The sequence below is a fragment of the Coffea arabica genome, chromosome 3c (genome assembly GCF_036785885.1).
Source record: "Coffea arabica cultivar ET-39 chromosome 3c, Coffea Arabica ET-39 HiFi, whole genome shotgun sequence".
In the NCBI taxonomy this organism is placed as follows: Eukaryota; Viridiplantae; Streptophyta; class Magnoliopsida; order Gentianales; family Rubiaceae; genus Coffea; species Coffea arabica.
The window spans coordinates 43,590,282-43,606,202 of record NC_092314.1 but is presented as its reverse complement, the minus strand read 5'-3'; the positions used below and the strand labels follow the sequence as shown (position 1 = coordinate 43,606,202).

Below are 15,921 nucleotides of genomic sequence, written 5' to 3'. Positions count from 1 at the left end.
TCACTATTTTTCACATGGTTCAACGACACTCTGTCGCCATTTCATTTACTTCTTTCAGTCCCCCTCCTCAAAGGGCCGTTGACTTCTTTGTTCTTTGCTAATATCACACAGATTAGCGAGCAATTCTTCCTCTCGTAGGAATACAAAAGTGAGATGGCTGATGTTTTGCTTAATATTGTTATAGAGGGAGTTCGGAGTAAGTTAATTTCACTTGTGGCTGAAGAGATCGACATAGTGTGGGGTGTCAAGGAAGATCTTGAAAGTTTAGCTCGAGATCTGGAGATGATTCAAGCTTTGCTTCTTGATGCTGAATGCAAAAATAACAGAAGCAACGCCGTTGATCTTTGGCTTGGAAGGCTCCAGGATGTGTCGTCCGAGGCTGAGTACTTGCTGGACGAGTTTGCATATGAAGTTCTTCGCAAAAAGTTGAAGAAGCGCATGCAAGACCAGGTTCGTAGCTTCTTTTCTGGTTCATATCCGCTCGCATTCCGTTTCAAATTTGCTCACAAGATTAAGAACATGAACTTGAGTATAAAGAAAGTTTATCAGGAAGCGGAAAGGATTGGACTTAGGCCTGTTGAGTTAGTTAACATGTCTAACGATCCCAGAAGTGATCGATCTAGTACTATTGATCCTTTTGTTGATGATTCCAGTATTGTGGGAAGGAGTGAGGAATTGAACAAGGTTGTAAACTTGTTAACTTCTTCAGAGAAGGATGGTAATAACTTATCAGTTATTGGTGTAGTTGGGATGGCTGGTTTGGGCAAGACAACTACTGCTCAGCTAGTCTACAAAAATGAAAAGGTGCTGAGGCATTTTGATCACAAATTGTGGATCCACGTGTCAGAAGATTTCAATGTTGAAAGACTCTTAAATAAGATGGTAGAGTCTCTTACAGGAACCAACCCTAATCTGACAGTTGCAGAGGCAATTGTAGGAAAGCTTAGCGAGGTACTTAAAACCAAAAGATTCTTGCTTGTACTGGATGATGTTTGGAATGAAGATGCAGAGAAATGGGATAGAATGAGGAAGTGTCTGCGAGGGATAGGTGGATCGGACGAAAGTAGGATAATCGTGACAACTCGAAACGAGACAGTTGTTTCAATCATGCAAGCATCTTTTCCTTGTCAATTGGGAACACTTTCTGATGGTGATAGCTGGGAATTGTTTGAGAAAATAGCATTTGGTCAAGGTTGTGCAGCAATAAAGACTCCTGAATTGATAAATATAGGAAGAAAAATTGTTGCTAAGTGCGGTGGTGTGCCATTGGCAGTAAAGGCAATAGGAGGTTTGTTGTACTCCAAAAAGGATGAACGTGAGTGGTCAAAAATAGAACATAGTGAAACCTGGACTGCAATGGAAGAAGCTGGAAGTAGAGTCAGATCCGCTATAAAGTTAAGCTACGATCATTTGCCTTCATTGTCGTTGAAACAATGTCTTTTATGTTGTATTATAATGGGAAACGGTGGCTTTATATCAGTGGAAATCATGATACAACTTTGGATGGCACAGGGATTGCTTAATCCTTCCAAGGGAAGTCACCTGGAAATGGAGGATGTTGGAAGTAACTACATGAGTATTTTGTTCCGGACTTCTTTGTTGCAAGTTTACGAGAAGGATGGGTTTGGAAGAACTATAAAATTCACTATTCACGATCTTGTGTATGACTTTGTTCAAGAAGTAGCCAAAGAGTCCATTTTCTTGTTTCCCTCGGCTGAACTTATAACCGGTAGGGAAAGTCTTTTAAAGCTGCGAACTTTGATTTTGAACCTTGCACATGGTTTGCCGATCGTTTGTAAAAGCCTTCGAGTCTTATTTCTTGTTGATGAAGAAGTTAAGGAATTGCCAGCCACGATTGGAAAGTTAAAGCTTTTAAGATATCTTGACATCTCCAGGACTTCAATAACAGAACTCCCAAATCCCATCACACAGTTGTACAATTTGCAAACAATGAGGCTTAGTAATCTGCAACAGCTTCCCAAAAATTTTGGAAATTTGGTTAACCTGAGGCATTTGTGCATTGAAAAAGATGGAATCATCAACGGCAAGCCATGTTTGCTTCCTGATATAGGACAGTTGAGCTCTCTTCAGACGTTGCCTTTCTTCTATGTAAGTCAAGATAAGGGATGTCAAATTGATCAGTTGGGGCATTTGCACAATCTCAGGGGCGACCTCAAGATCTTTGATCTCCAGAATGTTAGCAACCAAGAGGAAGCAATCAAAGCAAAAATATCCACAAAGATAAACCTTGATAGTTTGGAACTTCACTGGGATACTAGGACCAGAGACGAATCCACTGATGAGGATGTCTTGAAAGGTCTTGAACCTCACCCAAATTTGAAAGGTTTCACAATGGAAAACTTTATGGGCCGAAGCCTTCCATCGTGGATGCTGACCACAAGCCATCCTTTGGTCTTTCGCAATCTTGTGAAGATCGTGCTGAGGAACTTCAACAAGTGTCAGCAAATTCCACCACTTGGGCACCTCCCTCACCTCAATATTGTCAACATAATTGGAATGAAAAGTGTAAATTGCATCGGCACTGATTTCTTCGGTTGGAAAAATGTTGATGATGCAAGTAGTAGCAATCCAAGTCGCTTAGCAGGGGATGCTGTGGTTTCATTTCCAGCACTGAAAGAACTAATTCTGGAGGATATGCCTGATTTGAAAGAGTGGTCGGGTTTGATGTGCCACGATTCATCACATTCATTAGTCAAGATATTCCCTTCTTTGGAGATTTTAAAAGTCGAGCTCTGTCCCAAATTGGTAAGCCTGCCAGATGGTGTTTGGCACAACCTTAGATGCATTAAAGAACTATGTATTTCGGGATGCATTAGTTTAAGTCATCTACCAAAGGACGTGGGAGGATTGGCATCTCTTGAGATTCTAAGAGTAATGGATTGCCCCAATCTTGTTTCCATCCCGGATATTCATTCCCTACGATCTCTAGTTGAGCTGAGCCTTGCGGGATGCAACAACTTGCGCTCACTACCAAGTGGAATGGAAGTCTGTACATCAATCAGGTTTTTTGTATTATTGGGGTGCCCTGCTATTCAACCAGAGGATTTGCATCCTTTGTCGAGGAAGATTCAACTAGAAGGATTGGTGCTAGGTGATTTCTCTCATGATCTTGATTATTTCCCCTGGCCCAGCTACACCATTAATCCTTGCAGAGTTACTATTACCGATAATGAGAACAAAGAATTCCAACAACCTTTTGCCTCGTTGCTGTCTCTTATATTAAGTGGTTGGCAAGCAGTCACATCTTTGCCGGAGCAGATTCAGCATCTCTCCAACTTGGCCTTTTTAACGATACATAATTTTGACGGGATTGTGGCTCTGCCAGAGTTCTTGGGTAGCATCCATTCACTCGAAGGACTGGACATTGAAGACTGCAAAAATCTGTTGCATTTGCCTTCTGCTGAGGCAATGCGTCACCTAAGGAAATTGACAATTAAAGAATGTCCACTTCTCAAGGACAGATGCAAGGAAAAGATCGGCCAAGAATGGTACAAGATTGCTCATATTCCAGAAATTCAGCTGCTGCCATGAACATGTGCAATGCATCGCCTCATCTTACTTTGCTTAATACAGCAACTACATGCACGTAAGTTTCAGTTCAATGCTGTTTTTGTGGCTACGTTATATGAAATTTTCCTAGATATAAGTCTCGCTTTTGCATTTCTTGCTGAATTATTGAAAGTCTTCCGACAATATCCATGGCTACTCAAAGCTCTGCTAAAAGTGATTTCCTTACTCTCCACTTTGCTATAGATTGCTTTTAACAAGACGAAAGGTAGAATTTACAACTAATGTATAGATAATGCATTAAACCGCATATTCTAGTTGGTTCAGATTGAATACCGTCCAACCCTTCATCACAAACTTAGTATCCCATCTAATGCTGGTTCATTACATGTCCCTGCTCTAGAAAGAAGTAAAGCCATATAGAAGAAAAATATTGAATAAATCCATGACAGACTATCTCAAAGCAAAGATGTGCCAACCTTGAGATTCATATATGTGAGAGCTTCATTTACAATTTCTTGCTTTATTATTTCTCTGTACATACCTCTTCTTTTGTGCATCTGTCAATGAACCATATCAACTTTATCTCTTCTTGTTTTCTGCATGATTAGACGATGGGCACAAGTTAATCTAGAAGTTCAAAGTATAGGAATTGACATGTATGGTAGGATTGGCTGCTGCTTTTCCTCATATGGATCCATGTTAATTATCATATATAATTAGCAATTCCCTGAGCAAATTTTTGCTTTGTGCTCTGTAACTGAACCTTACAAAGCTTGATTTCTCCAGAAGAACCTGAATCTCGAGTGCATTATGTTTGTAAATTCTTTATTCTTGGATGATTTTTTTACTTGCTAAAAGCTATAACAAACACTGAAACTTTCTTTTCCAGCACCAGCAAGGGCAGAAAGCACATCTCCAAGACGATAAGATTGTTGTATTTTGTCTTTTGGACCTCTCTTGATGCCGGTCAGTTGGATGCCTGGTGCAAGTGTTGCTGCTCCTATCTGCCTCGGTTCTCTTCTTGGGATTCTTTGCTTTTCGTTTCTTACTTCTTTAATTGTACTTTCTCATTTCCTTTTCCTTATTTTGTATCCTATATTACTGCTTCTTGAATTTGTATCCTACATTGGTGCTTCTTGAATGTTGTGACATATTATATGCTGGTCATGTTTCCCTTTCTTTTGATTATTGTTTTCCCCTATCTTTTTCTTATTTTTGTCTACCATGATATGATATACGCAGTAGATAAACAAAAACTTAAAGAAGAAAATCACATACAACCAGGGATGGAATTGAAAATTTTGCTTTGAGAGGGGCACCTTTCAATCTCACGCACATGAAAAATTTGAAGTTTAAGACAAAAGTTTTGTGAACATTTTTGTGGGGGCAAAGAGTTTAATTTATAGAAGAAATCTTTTTAAAAAAAAAACTCTTAAAATTTTAAGGACTTGGGAGAGAGGGCAGGTGACTCTACCCTGTTTCACTTTGGTTTCATCCTTGTGTAAAAAAAAAAAAAAAAAAAAATCAACGTTGTTGCTTTTTGACTAAATAGCGATTCGATTAAATTATTAGATCAGAGATCAACTAGTCGAATCGATCGAATCGTTCTTAAAAACTCGCTGACTCACGAGTGTGTTTTATATGATTTTGTCTGACTATTATACGTATTCAATTTTTTTTATAGAGTGATTCCATCCTGTTCCACTTTGGTTTTGTCCTTGTGTAAAAAAAAAACAATATTGTTAATTTCGGACCGAACAGCGATTCAGCTAAATTATTGGATCAGAGATCAACTGACCGGATGAATCGAACCGTTCTCAAAAATTCGCTGACCCACAATTGTGTTTTATATTCGACTGTTGTACGTATTCAAATTTTTGACATACAAATACGTTTTAATGTTATACTAAATATATGTCAAGTATTGCATTCATATACACGACTATTGAATATATGTCAACTATTTAATTCATATGCATCACTTTTAATCTGAGTATAATAATATAATATAATTATATATCAAATAATGTAAAAAAATACTATAATCGGATCGGACCACCCACAACCGGAACTGCATTAGATCCATATACGATAGAGTAATCATAGCAGCCTAATGTCATTCCCTCTTATGTCCATTGCTTTTGCTATTAAGCTAATGGTCGTGTTTTTTTTTTTTTTTTTGGTATCCGAACTTTCAATCCGACTAATGATCCTGTCAATACATCACTTTAAAACTTCAGAAATAACCCACAAATAGCCCACAATCCAAGCTTCAGAAAGTCATGCAAAACTTCTTCTTTCCACTCCTATTTGGTAATTCATCTCTTTTGCACCTCTGCATCATATTGCAAAATCAGCTGGCCAATAATCCAATTTTACCTGACTTACCAAAGTTTCATAGGGAACCGTCTTTTTAGCTAAAGTACAAGATATCAATGCTGGCTTTATCATTTATGATAAAACAAACAAAATGCCAAATAATCAAACCTATAAGTTAAACAACAAAACAAAAGCAAGAATCCGCTTTTAATCGACCCATTGCACATTTCAGTCTCCATTTCCAAAGAGATAAAAAAAACCCACCAATATTTAGTTCAGAGAAGAAAAGGGTTGTTCTCTTCTTGGGGAGAGAATTTCAGAAAATGGCAGAGGAAGAAGTGAGCAATAAGCACGTTATACTGAAGAATTATGTGAGTGGCTTCCCAAAAGAGAGTGATATGGAGGTGAAAACGACTGCTTTGAAGTTGAAGCTTCCAGATGGCGGCGATTATTCAGGGGCAATCTTGGTGAAGAATCTGTATTTGTCTTGTGATCCTTATATGAGATCCCGCATGCGCAAGCTTGAAGGTCATTATGCTGAGGCCTACACTCCTGGCTCTGTAAGTCAGTTTCTGTGAACATTTGTACGTTTTGTGTTTCTCTCTTCTTTTCTTTTGTTCTTTTTTTTATTGGTTTAAACTGGAGTGGTTAATGGATGTTTAATCAGTACATGCAATTGTAGTGCTGAAGATAGAGTGACAATTGGATTTCCAGACCTTTTTTTTTTTTTTTTTTTTTTTTAGGCGTCATGTAGAATTTTTATGTAGAGATAGTCTGCATGAGTGGAAATTCGAATTTTTTATTTGTGAATTTTATTGTATGTTGCTTAATTGGTGTTAATCTTAACATCTGCGGTTTGCTCGCTTTTATGGTTGATTTTGAAGTATTCACTTGACTCTGAAGTCATGAAACAGTCAAAAGTTTTTATTTTTGTACAGTTAAATAAGATCATATGAGAATTCTGACTTGCATGTGTATATCTAGAGTATGTAATTATGTTTGACCTGGTTAGCGGTTGACCTTGATTCATCTTTCTGTGAAGAAATGAAACTCAAAAGTAGATTGAAACCAAGATGTTCAGGAATTTCATTCTTTTTTCTGTTCTTTTATTTTTTTGATAAAATAAATCTGGTGGTCCAGAGCATGTGGGACTTTATGGTTTTCTGCATCTCATGGAAAATGATGGGCAAAAATATTCAGAGAACAGTTTGTTCAGTGTTGGAGTAAGTTAACTATTTGAGAATCTCCAGAGTATTAATTTAAGAGAAGGATGCACTTTGATTTATAACTCTACATGACAGTAGAAAGCATTATAACTCCAAAGAGTAATGTTGACAATGTGTAGTGATACTATCTCTTCTTTCTTGTTTCACAAAGAACATTCACTGGTTGCCTGATTATGCATTTTTTTTCAGTACACATGTCAAAGAATTCAATTTGGAAACATTTCTCTATGTTTTCCACAATGGCTTTGCCTATTATTTGGCTGGAGAACCAATGGATTGAAGTTGGTTTTTTCGCTGTTCATTGTTACTTATTGCAGTCCCATAAATGGTTGTCTACTTGAGATAAGTCCCATGACTTTGGATATAACATAATAGGTGTAATACATGTAGTTGTTTATGGTGCAATTGAAGGGGCAGAAGTTTTACTTTTCATGAGTAGACTCAAGTCAAATTCATAACTTGATACTGATTCACTTTGTAGCCCATAGTGGGTCTTGGAGTGGCTAGAGTTTTGGAGTCAAACAATCCAAAATTCAACAAGGGTGATCTGCTGTGGGGATTGACTCGCTGGGAAGAATACAGTGTAATTGCTGATCCAGAGACTCGCTTTAAAATTCACAACACTGATGTGCCTCTGTCCTACTATACAGGAATCCTCGGTCAGTGCCTCTGTCTGATTAGGTTTCCATTACAGTACACCAGTATCAAAGTTACTTCCTTTTCTTATTGGAGATTTCCAGCATTGGATGTTCGTTATCTTTAAAGGCTTTGTGTGGAACTTTAGTAAGCTTTAGCAGTCTGATTGAAGCACTTTACAGTTGTTTACTATGGTAGGAATGGGATATACCTCCTTTATGTATAGTGAGCTGTACATGATGTAAGATCTGCTCTTAAGGGAACTGTCATCAGAGAGTGATCAGGAATTAGGTCCATGTGTTAATTGCTCGAGTCTTTTATTTATGAATAGTTTCACTTCTTCCTTGAACCTCTTCATCCGATTTAGATGCTACTACAATGCCATATGCTTGTATCTCTTGCCACCACCTGATGCTAATTTTTCTGGAGCTGATCTTCTATGTTTTTACCATTACTGGTGTTTCTAACGTTACCTTATTTGGAATTTCTGGGACATTCTTCAAGGATGGGACAGAGAAACATGTTTTATTTACCTCAAGCAACTGAATGTGGCTGCAGAACCTTTTACTTTGATGCTTCCAGTGTTATATCCCTACCAGTTTGCCATCGTGGCTCCTAATTTTTTTAAGACCTCCCCCCCCTCTTCAATTGTTCTGCTTTGCTAACAGGTATGCCTGGCATGACTGCTTATGCTGGTTTTTTTGAGATTTGTTCTCCGAAGAAGGGAGAGCGTGTATTCATTTCAGCGGCTTCTGGAGCTGTTGGTCAGCTTGTTGGACAATTTGCAAAGGCTTTTGGTTGTTATGTTGTTGGAAGTGCTGGAACCAAAGAAAAGGTAATCTCTTAAGACATCTGCATGGTCAATTTTCCTCCTTTTTGGGTTCAAGAAAGCAAGCCCGCACTTTGTTTGCTGCCATTTAGATCATTGGAAACCTTGTATCAGTTTCAGTGAGAACCTTATTCATGTTTCTGTTGAAATGGATTAATATAAGATTGTGTGAGTATCTTCTAGATAAACTGAATGTTGAGTCCTTTTTCTTTTCTACCATAGACTTTCTTTGCGTACAAATTGCGAACCTTCAATTCTATAAAGAATGCTGATGGTCATTACAGGGCAGTCTTGGTGAAAGCTACTCTGAACTGATTACTAGTAGCTTATTCTAACCATTCCATATCTGAAGGCAGTCAAGCATTTCATATTGTTTGGATCTTCTATTGTCTGATTCCAGTGCTAGTTGTACCTATGCTTCATGAAGCAGCATATATTCAGATAGCATCCATTGAGCATCTAATGATCTGCTGTACCAAAAACAAGAAAGGAAAAATAAATAAATTCACCCTTCTTACTCCAGGCATCTTGCATGATTAGCCTGAATAATGTTTGCAAGGGGAACTTTTACTTCATATTTGTCTGTTAGAACAAACACTGAGGATTCTTAAAGCTAGCCACATGATATCACTGTATGCCTATTGTTTCTTCTCTCATCCTGCTTTATCTTGTTTCTTTAAAGGTTGACTTGTTGAAGAACAAGTTTGGTTTTGATGAAGCTTTCAACTACAAAGAAGAGCAAGATCTAAATGCGGCTTTAAAAAGGTCAGTCCTAATATACTGGCTGAAAAGTTTAGATTTTAAAATCTACTTTCTGACTCCCCAAGGCAGTTTGTTCTGAGTGGCAGGGCATTCACTTAAATGAACTGTGTATATGTGTCACCTGGTACATGTGTACCTTGAGCTCGAAGCACACTTCTCCAAGTTATCAACATTCAATGCAGATCTTAATTTGCCAGCATTCATTCTTTTCTTGCATGTCATGTTGGCGCATTAGAGGAGGATGATTCTGTCACAGTCAGTTTCTTACTTTGGACTGCTCAAAGTAAATCAGCATTCCTGACTTTCTATCTTTTTTCCCTTAGGTACTTTCCAGATGGCATTGACATTTACTTTGAGAATGTCGGAGGAAAGATGCTTGATGCCGTGCTTCTCAACATGAGAGTCCACGGTCGCATTGCTGTTTGCGGATTGATCTCACAATATAACCTTGAGCAGCATGAAGGCATTCACAATCTCTTCTGCCTGATCACTAAGCGAATTAAAATGGAAGGATTTTTGGTGTTCGATTACTATCATCTCTATCCAAAATTTCTGGATATGGTTCTACCCCAGATAAAAGAAGGGAAGATAGCATATGTGGAAGACATAGCTGAAGGCCTTGAGAATGCCCCAAGTGCCCTGATAGGACTCTTCTCAGGTCGCAACGTTGGGAAGCAGGTTGTGGTGGTTGCTCGTGAATAATGTGAAACCTATTCAAGTCTCTGTCAAGTTTACTTTCTTTGGTCTTCTCTAATAATAGACAAGAATCTTTGATGATTTTGTTGTTCAAAATAACATCATTTCAGTTGTCTAATTACGTCTACCTTTGATTTGCTAAATGCTCATGTAACACCTAAACACAGTTTTGCAACAATGGAGAAAAGGATGGTTACATTAACAAAACTAAGTTGCTAGTAAAATTCCCCTTCAACAAGACGAAGTTGGATGACTATTGCACAGCCAAGAAATTGCAATATCAACTATCTCAAAAGTCAAATGCTGGTCCATTCATTATTTGATTCAGTGAGTTTAATGTGATCTATTCTGGCACAATCTGTACTGATAATTAAGCTGCTGTTGACCAAGCTGACATATTTTTTGTGCAACACATTTTTATAGCTACATAATGACTTGGAAGTTTGGTGCTAAATGTGTGCTTACTACGTAATCTTGGAGATAAATTGGGAGCTGAAAGTGGGATACCAGAAAACTCAGGAAATCTGAACCATTCAAGTATGTGGGGATCTATGGGGCTTAGCCTGGCTCATTGAAATGTTTTTAAGTGTAATTTTCTTGATAATAAAAAGGTGTCGCCCACTAATTTTTGTGTCAAAATCTTATCAAGAAAAGGCAAGGTATTGATGTAATTCTAGGTGTGTCACGCCTTTAAAGAAGAGGCAAGTGGATTTTCATTAGTATATAGGTACCAGAGCGCGCCTTTATCAGCAAGAGAAGGAAAAAGGTTTGAAAGCATGATCGTTCAAGAATTATTTAGCTTCACACTTTAGAAGAGGTGCATGAAACACCTCCAATTTTCCACCTTTATGTGAAATGAAATGTAGAAAATAAACAATTCTGACAGCCATAGTACAAAAAAAGTAACATATAGTAGTCTTCATTGCTTGAGGATCCATCTCCTGTTTTACTAGCAACTGTGGGCCTGTTTGACACTCTAGTTTTTTATCAAGTTTTTTAACTACTAATTTTTTAACAACTTTTGCTACAGGAACCCCAAAAAAACTTTTCAAAGATTTTTACTTATACACTTCAAAAATACACAAAAAATTTTCCAAAAACTTTTCTTCCTCCCTCACCCAACCACCACACCAGCCACCACCCCCACCACCTCTCCCGGGGCACTGTCATTGTTACTACCCCCTCGCCCCACGCCCCTGCCCCCGCCCCCAAAAAAAAAAAAAACCTTGCTCTTTCTTTGTCAATGCCTGCACAGATGCTAGCTAGCCACAAATCCCCAGTTCCCTTCTGATCAATTCGTGATTTTTGGGTATTCAGGTTGGGTTGGGTTTCTTGGGGGAAGAATGGGGGGTTTGTCCGGCGGCTCTCCCCTTTTGCTCCTGATCCCCTGCCATAAACACTCATTTGTTGTCTTTTTTTAAAAAAAAAAAAAACACAAATTTCAATTATTACACTAGCTACTTGCTGATAATATTGCACGAAACCGGTAAGGAAGGGAAAAAGGAGATGCAGGCTTGGCGAAGGGTGGCGGAGGAGGGAGAAGGGAAGAGGAGAGGGGAGGGAGGGAGAGAAAAAGCTAAAAAAAAAAAATGTACAACTGCCGACCAGATTGTGTGAAAGGGAAGGGGAAGGGGAACGTGAGAGGGAAGGTCCCAACCAGATCGCGTTGGGGGAGAGGGAGGGTGGCTGGGGAGGGGAAGAAAAGGGAGGGGAGGGGCGGCGGGGAAAGGAAGGGGAAGGGGAGGGTCCGGACCAGATGGCATCGGGGAAGAGGGAAGGAGAGGGGAGGGGAGGGAAGGGGAGGGGCGGCGGGGGAGGGAGAGGGCTGGGGAGGGGACGAGAGGGGGAGAGGGAGGAGTGGCGGGGAAGGGAGAATGGAACAGAAAGAAAAAAAAAAAAAGAAATCACCTGGAAGTCTCTGCCATGGAAGTCTCGGGAGAGGAAACAGGGAAGGGAAGGGGGTGGGAGAAGGAGAAGAAAGGGAGGAAGGAAAAGAAAAAAGAAAGAAAGAAAAAAAAGAAAAAAGAAAAAGAAAAGGAAAAAATGAAAAGGAAAAAAAAATTTCATCTTACAAACACCCAAAAAATTTTCTTACAAAAGTTTTTCTACAACTTCTACAGTAATCTACAGTAAAGTTTTATACATACACCCAAAAAACTCACCTTCCAAACAGGTCTTGTATTTAAGAGAGCTCAATTGCTCAAACTAGCTGCAGTGTTCAAAGGGTGCTATTGTTGGTAAAAGATGGCCAAATTTCTTTACTTTCATTGTTTGAAATTTTGAGGTACATATATTACAGTTTGCTTCTCTATATTCTTCCTGATTTTTTTTTTTTGGTCGCAACGATAAGTGATTTTATATCATGAAGTAAACTATACAATTCAAGCAAAGGCTTGATAACTAAATACAACTAGTGCACAATGGCACTAAGGAATCACAAATTCCTCATCTTGAATGATATTCAACGCATAAGCGCTAATCCTATTAGTTAAATGATTATTATCTCCATCAACTAGACAAAAAGAGCACATTCGAAACAAGGCCTTCAAAGTGAGAATATCCTCTAGCAGTGATGTGACGCGCATGTCCAGCGTTTTAGCATTCTGAATTAGATGAAAGACTCGCTTGTTGTCCAACTGCACCTGAATATTCTCAAACTGGTATACAGTAGCTTTACTAAGCAGTAATTTGACAGCTTGTAATTCATCAATGAGATGATTCCCGGAACTTCTCTCATGTAGCGCCCACCCTTGAGCCTGATGTTGAAAATTCCCAGTGCATATGATCCCAATTCCGAGTTGAGAAGTGACCTTTCGCTCCTGTATTGCTAATCTCAGTGTCACTGTATTATGGCCTTGCTCTTGTAGCTGCACTTGTGACTGCCGAGTTCTTGTTTCTTCTGTACTCCGTGTTGATGGTATTTCATTAGCTTCCTTAAATTCAAACCACTCTTCCTGAGCTTTCTGAACCGTTTTCCATGGCTGCCTTTGCTTATCATCGAATTCTCTTGCATTTCTGCTTTTCCATATGTGCCAGAGGATGTTGGCTGTTAAAGATAGGTGATCATTTCCTTCTGTTCTAGCTTTGGCTTCTGTCACAGTGGTCCACCACTTCTTGAAGCAACTTTGATGGTCCAGAGTTAGATCCCATTGGATGGGAGCTAACTTCCAGACCTGTGTGGCATAGCTGCAATGGAATAAAACATGTTCAATTGTTTCACTATCTTCACCGCACCCTCTGCAGATTGGATCCCCCTGCTTTGTCCTGCTCGCTATTAATTGTCTCACTGGCAGGGCTTGGCTAAGGCATTTCCATAGGAAGATCTTGACTTTATGTTTAACTTTGAGCTTCCACAGATACTTCCAGATTCCTTGGCTGTGGTTGCTCCAGCTTGTACTAGCTTCCTCCCTTCCCCCTTGGTTATTGTGGTGCATTTTTTCCTGAGTTAGCTTCCTATATGCAGATCCCACTGTATAGATGCCATTAGTTCCGTGGATCCAGTAGTGACAATCCTCTCTGTCCCTAAACTGATGGGGATATTCAAAATGTTTTCTGCATCCTGCTTGCTGAAAGTCGCAAATATTAGGGGCCGAATCCATTTTCGCTGATGTATCAAGTCATGAACCTTGTGAAGCACGGTTTCCTCTGGTTTAGGTGAAGACACCTTGCCCAAATGAACACTTGGAATCCAGGAATCATCCCATATATTGGTACTTTTCCCATTCCCAATCCTCCTCCGAATTCCTCCCTCCATAAACTTCCTTGCCCCCATCAATCCTTTCCAGATCCACGAAGCATTTGCAGGAACCTTGCAGTTGAAAATGGACTCCTTAGGAAAATATCGAGCCTTAAGAACTTTACTAACCAACAAGTTTGGTTGAGTGAGTAATCTCCACACTTGCTTCCCTAGTAAAGCTATGTTAAAGGCCTCTAAATCTTTGAATCCTAGTCCTCCAGAAATCCTATCTCGCGAGATGTTACTCCAAGAGCTCCAATGCATTTTGTTTCTTCCATTAGCCTCTCCCCACCAATAATTTGCCACGATGGAGTTGATATCCTTACACATCCTTTTTGGAATCTTGAAGCATGACATAGTGTAAGTTGGTAGTGCATAAGCAACTGCCTTAAGCATTACCTCTTTCCCAGCCGCACTCAACAACTTATTTTTCCACCTTTGTAGCCTGTGTTGGATATTATCCTTAATGTACCCAAATAACTGATGTTTAGATCGAGTAACTACCATTGGAAGCCCCAGATATCTCCCTTTATTAACAATCTGAATGTTCCCTAGAGCTTGAGAAGTAGCCAGTTGTAGTTGCTGATCCACATTTTTACTAAATAAAACTGAAGACTTCTCCAAGTTAACCATCTGTTCAGTGCTCTTCTCATACACCTGGAGAATCCTTCTCAATTCAGTTGCATTCTTTGGGTCGGCTTTGCAAAATATCAGCGAGTCATCAGCAAAAAATAAATGGGACACAGTAGGACCAAGTCTACTGATTTTTAAACCCATTATCCTTTTTTTCCTCCGTAGCTGTGTGGAGTAAGCTAGAGAGTCCTTCTGAACATAAGAGAAACAGGTATGGTGACAACGGATCTCCCTGCCTAATTCCTCTCTGGGGAGTCACATATTCTCTGATTTGACCATTGATCGTGAAAGAGTAATTGACTGTTGACATGCACTCCATGATCCACCTCCTCCAACGGTCATTGAATCCCATTTTGTTCATCACAGCATCCAAAAACCTCCATTCAACTCTGTCATAAGCCTTAGACATATCTAATTTCACAGCCATAAACCCATCTTTGCCTAGCCTTTTGTTATTAAGATAATGAATGAACTCATGAGAGAGCATGATATTATCAAGAATTTGTCGTCGAGGAATGAAAGCTGACTGATTTTTACTAATGCAGTGGTGGAGACCTGCTTGAGTCTATTAGCAAGAATTTTGGCTATGATTTTATACACCGTAGAGCAGAGGCTGATTGGTCTGTACTGCTTAAGAGATGTAGGATTTTTGACTTTGGGAATGAGGGATATGATTGTGTGATTGACTGACTTAATGAGATGCCCTGTATGAAAAAAAGTTTGAATAGCCTTGACCAGATCCTCTTTAATAATTTTCCAAAACTTTTGAAAAAAAATAGGAGGCATCCCGTCTATCCCAGGAGCTTTATCAGGACACATGGAGAAAAGTGCAGCTTTGATTTCTACCTCACCTACAGATTTCGTAAGTTTGTCATTCATAGTCCCTGTGATAGTGTGTGGTATACCATTTAACATTTCCTGCATATCACCTTCTTCTGAAGCTTCAAAGAGCTTAGTGTAATAAGCTGCAATTTCCGTGCCTAGGTCCTCTTCATTTGTAGTCCAGCTCCCATTCTCCCTCTGGATATGTTTCATCCTGTTCAACCTCCTTCTATCTTTGACACACGCATGGAAGAACTTGGTATTTTTATCCCCTTCCTTCAGCCATTGCAGCCTAGCTTTTTGGCTCCAATATATTTCTTCCTGTCTGTAAGCCTCTCTTAAGTTGCTTTTGAGAATTTTCCCCCGCTCCTTCTTGTCACTTATATCACACTCTTTGAGCTCCTGCAACTGACCCTTGATCCTATCAATCTTAAGCTTTGAATTTCCTTGAACCTTACTTCTCCACTTTAATAAAGCTGATCTACACGATTTAATTTTCTGGGTTACTTTATACATCCTGGAACCATCATTTCCTTGCCTCCAAGCCTGTTCCACAACCTCATAAATCTCTTGGTGTTGCAACCATCTTTTATCAAAGTAGAATCTTTTCTTCCTCCTAGCTTGGATAGGTTTAGTGTCAAAGAGCAGTATGCTATGGTCTGAAGCATGAATCACAATGTTGGCAGCTAGCTTGCTGAAAGAGTTGATACCACGGAAAGCTACACAAACCT

At 39.3% G+C, this 15,921-nt stretch overlaps 3 protein-coding genes across 4 annotated transcripts; 2 read left to right on the top strand and 1 right to left on the bottom strand.

Moving 5' to 3' along the window:
• Nucleotides 1-10: 10 nt before the first annotated feature.
• LOC113735175 (putative disease resistance protein RGA4) lies at nucleotides 11-4,710 on the top strand. Of its 2 annotated transcripts, none has more exons than XM_027262152.2 (2): nucleotides 11-3,607; nucleotides 4,421-4,710. In XM_027262152.2, exon 1 carries the CDS (start codon nucleotides 154-156, stop codon nucleotides 3,550-3,552), a length of 3,399 nt encoding a protein of 1,132 aa, XP_027117953.1. In that variant the 5' UTR covers nucleotides 11-153; the 3' UTR covers nucleotides 3,553-3,607; nucleotides 4,421-4,710. The 2 variants fall into 2 exon arrangements, with proteins under 2 accessions (XP_027117953.1, XP_071938919.1); XM_072082818.1 differs by having other exon boundaries at nucleotides 4,427-4,544.
• A 1,356-nt stretch (nucleotides 4,711-6,066) lies between these two features.
• LOC113735176 (2-alkenal reductase (NADP(+)-dependent)-like) lies at nucleotides 6,067-10,117 on the top strand. Its single transcript, XM_027262153.2, has 5 exons — nucleotides 6,067-6,410; nucleotides 7,558-7,735; nucleotides 8,381-8,547; nucleotides 9,224-9,306; nucleotides 9,627-10,117. The coding sequence occupies exons 1-5, from the start codon at nucleotides 6,174-6,176 to the stop codon at nucleotides 10,003-10,005; spliced, it is 1,044 nt and encodes a 347-aa protein (XP_027117954.1). The 5' UTR covers nucleotides 6,067-6,173; the 3' UTR covers nucleotides 10,006-10,117.
• Nucleotides 10,118-12,425: 2,308 nt separating this feature from the next.
• LOC113736031 (uncharacterized) lies at nucleotides 12,426-13,433 on the bottom strand. The gene has a single exon (XM_027262986.1). It carries the CDS (start codon nucleotides 13,431-13,433, stop codon nucleotides 12,426-12,428), a length of 1,008 nt encoding a protein of 335 aa, XP_027118787.1.
• Nucleotides 13,434-15,921: the final 2,488 nt, after the last annotated feature.

Bases quoted from the DNA above. Each gene is read 5' to 3' on its own strand.
- LOC113735175 (XM_027262152.2), top strand. From the start codon at position 154: ATGGCTGATGTTTTGCTTAATATTGTTATAGAGGGAGTTCGGAGTAAG.
- LOC113735176 (XM_027262153.2), top strand. From the start codon at position 6,174: ATGGCAGAGGAAGAAGTGAGCAATAAGCACGTTATACTGAAGAATTAT. The intron at 6,411-7,557 runs GTAAGTCAGTTT...TTCACTTTGTAG, and splicing joins AGGCCTACACTCCTGGCTCT to CCCATAGTGGGTCTTGGAGT. The intron at 8,548-9,223 runs GTAATCTCTTAA...GTTTCTTTAAAG, and splicing joins GTGCTGGAACCAAAGAAAAG to GTTGACTTGTTGAAGAACAA.
- LOC113736031 (XM_027262986.1), bottom strand. From the start codon at position 13,433: ATGCACCACAATAACCAAGGGGGAAGGGAGGAAGCTAGTACAAGCTGG.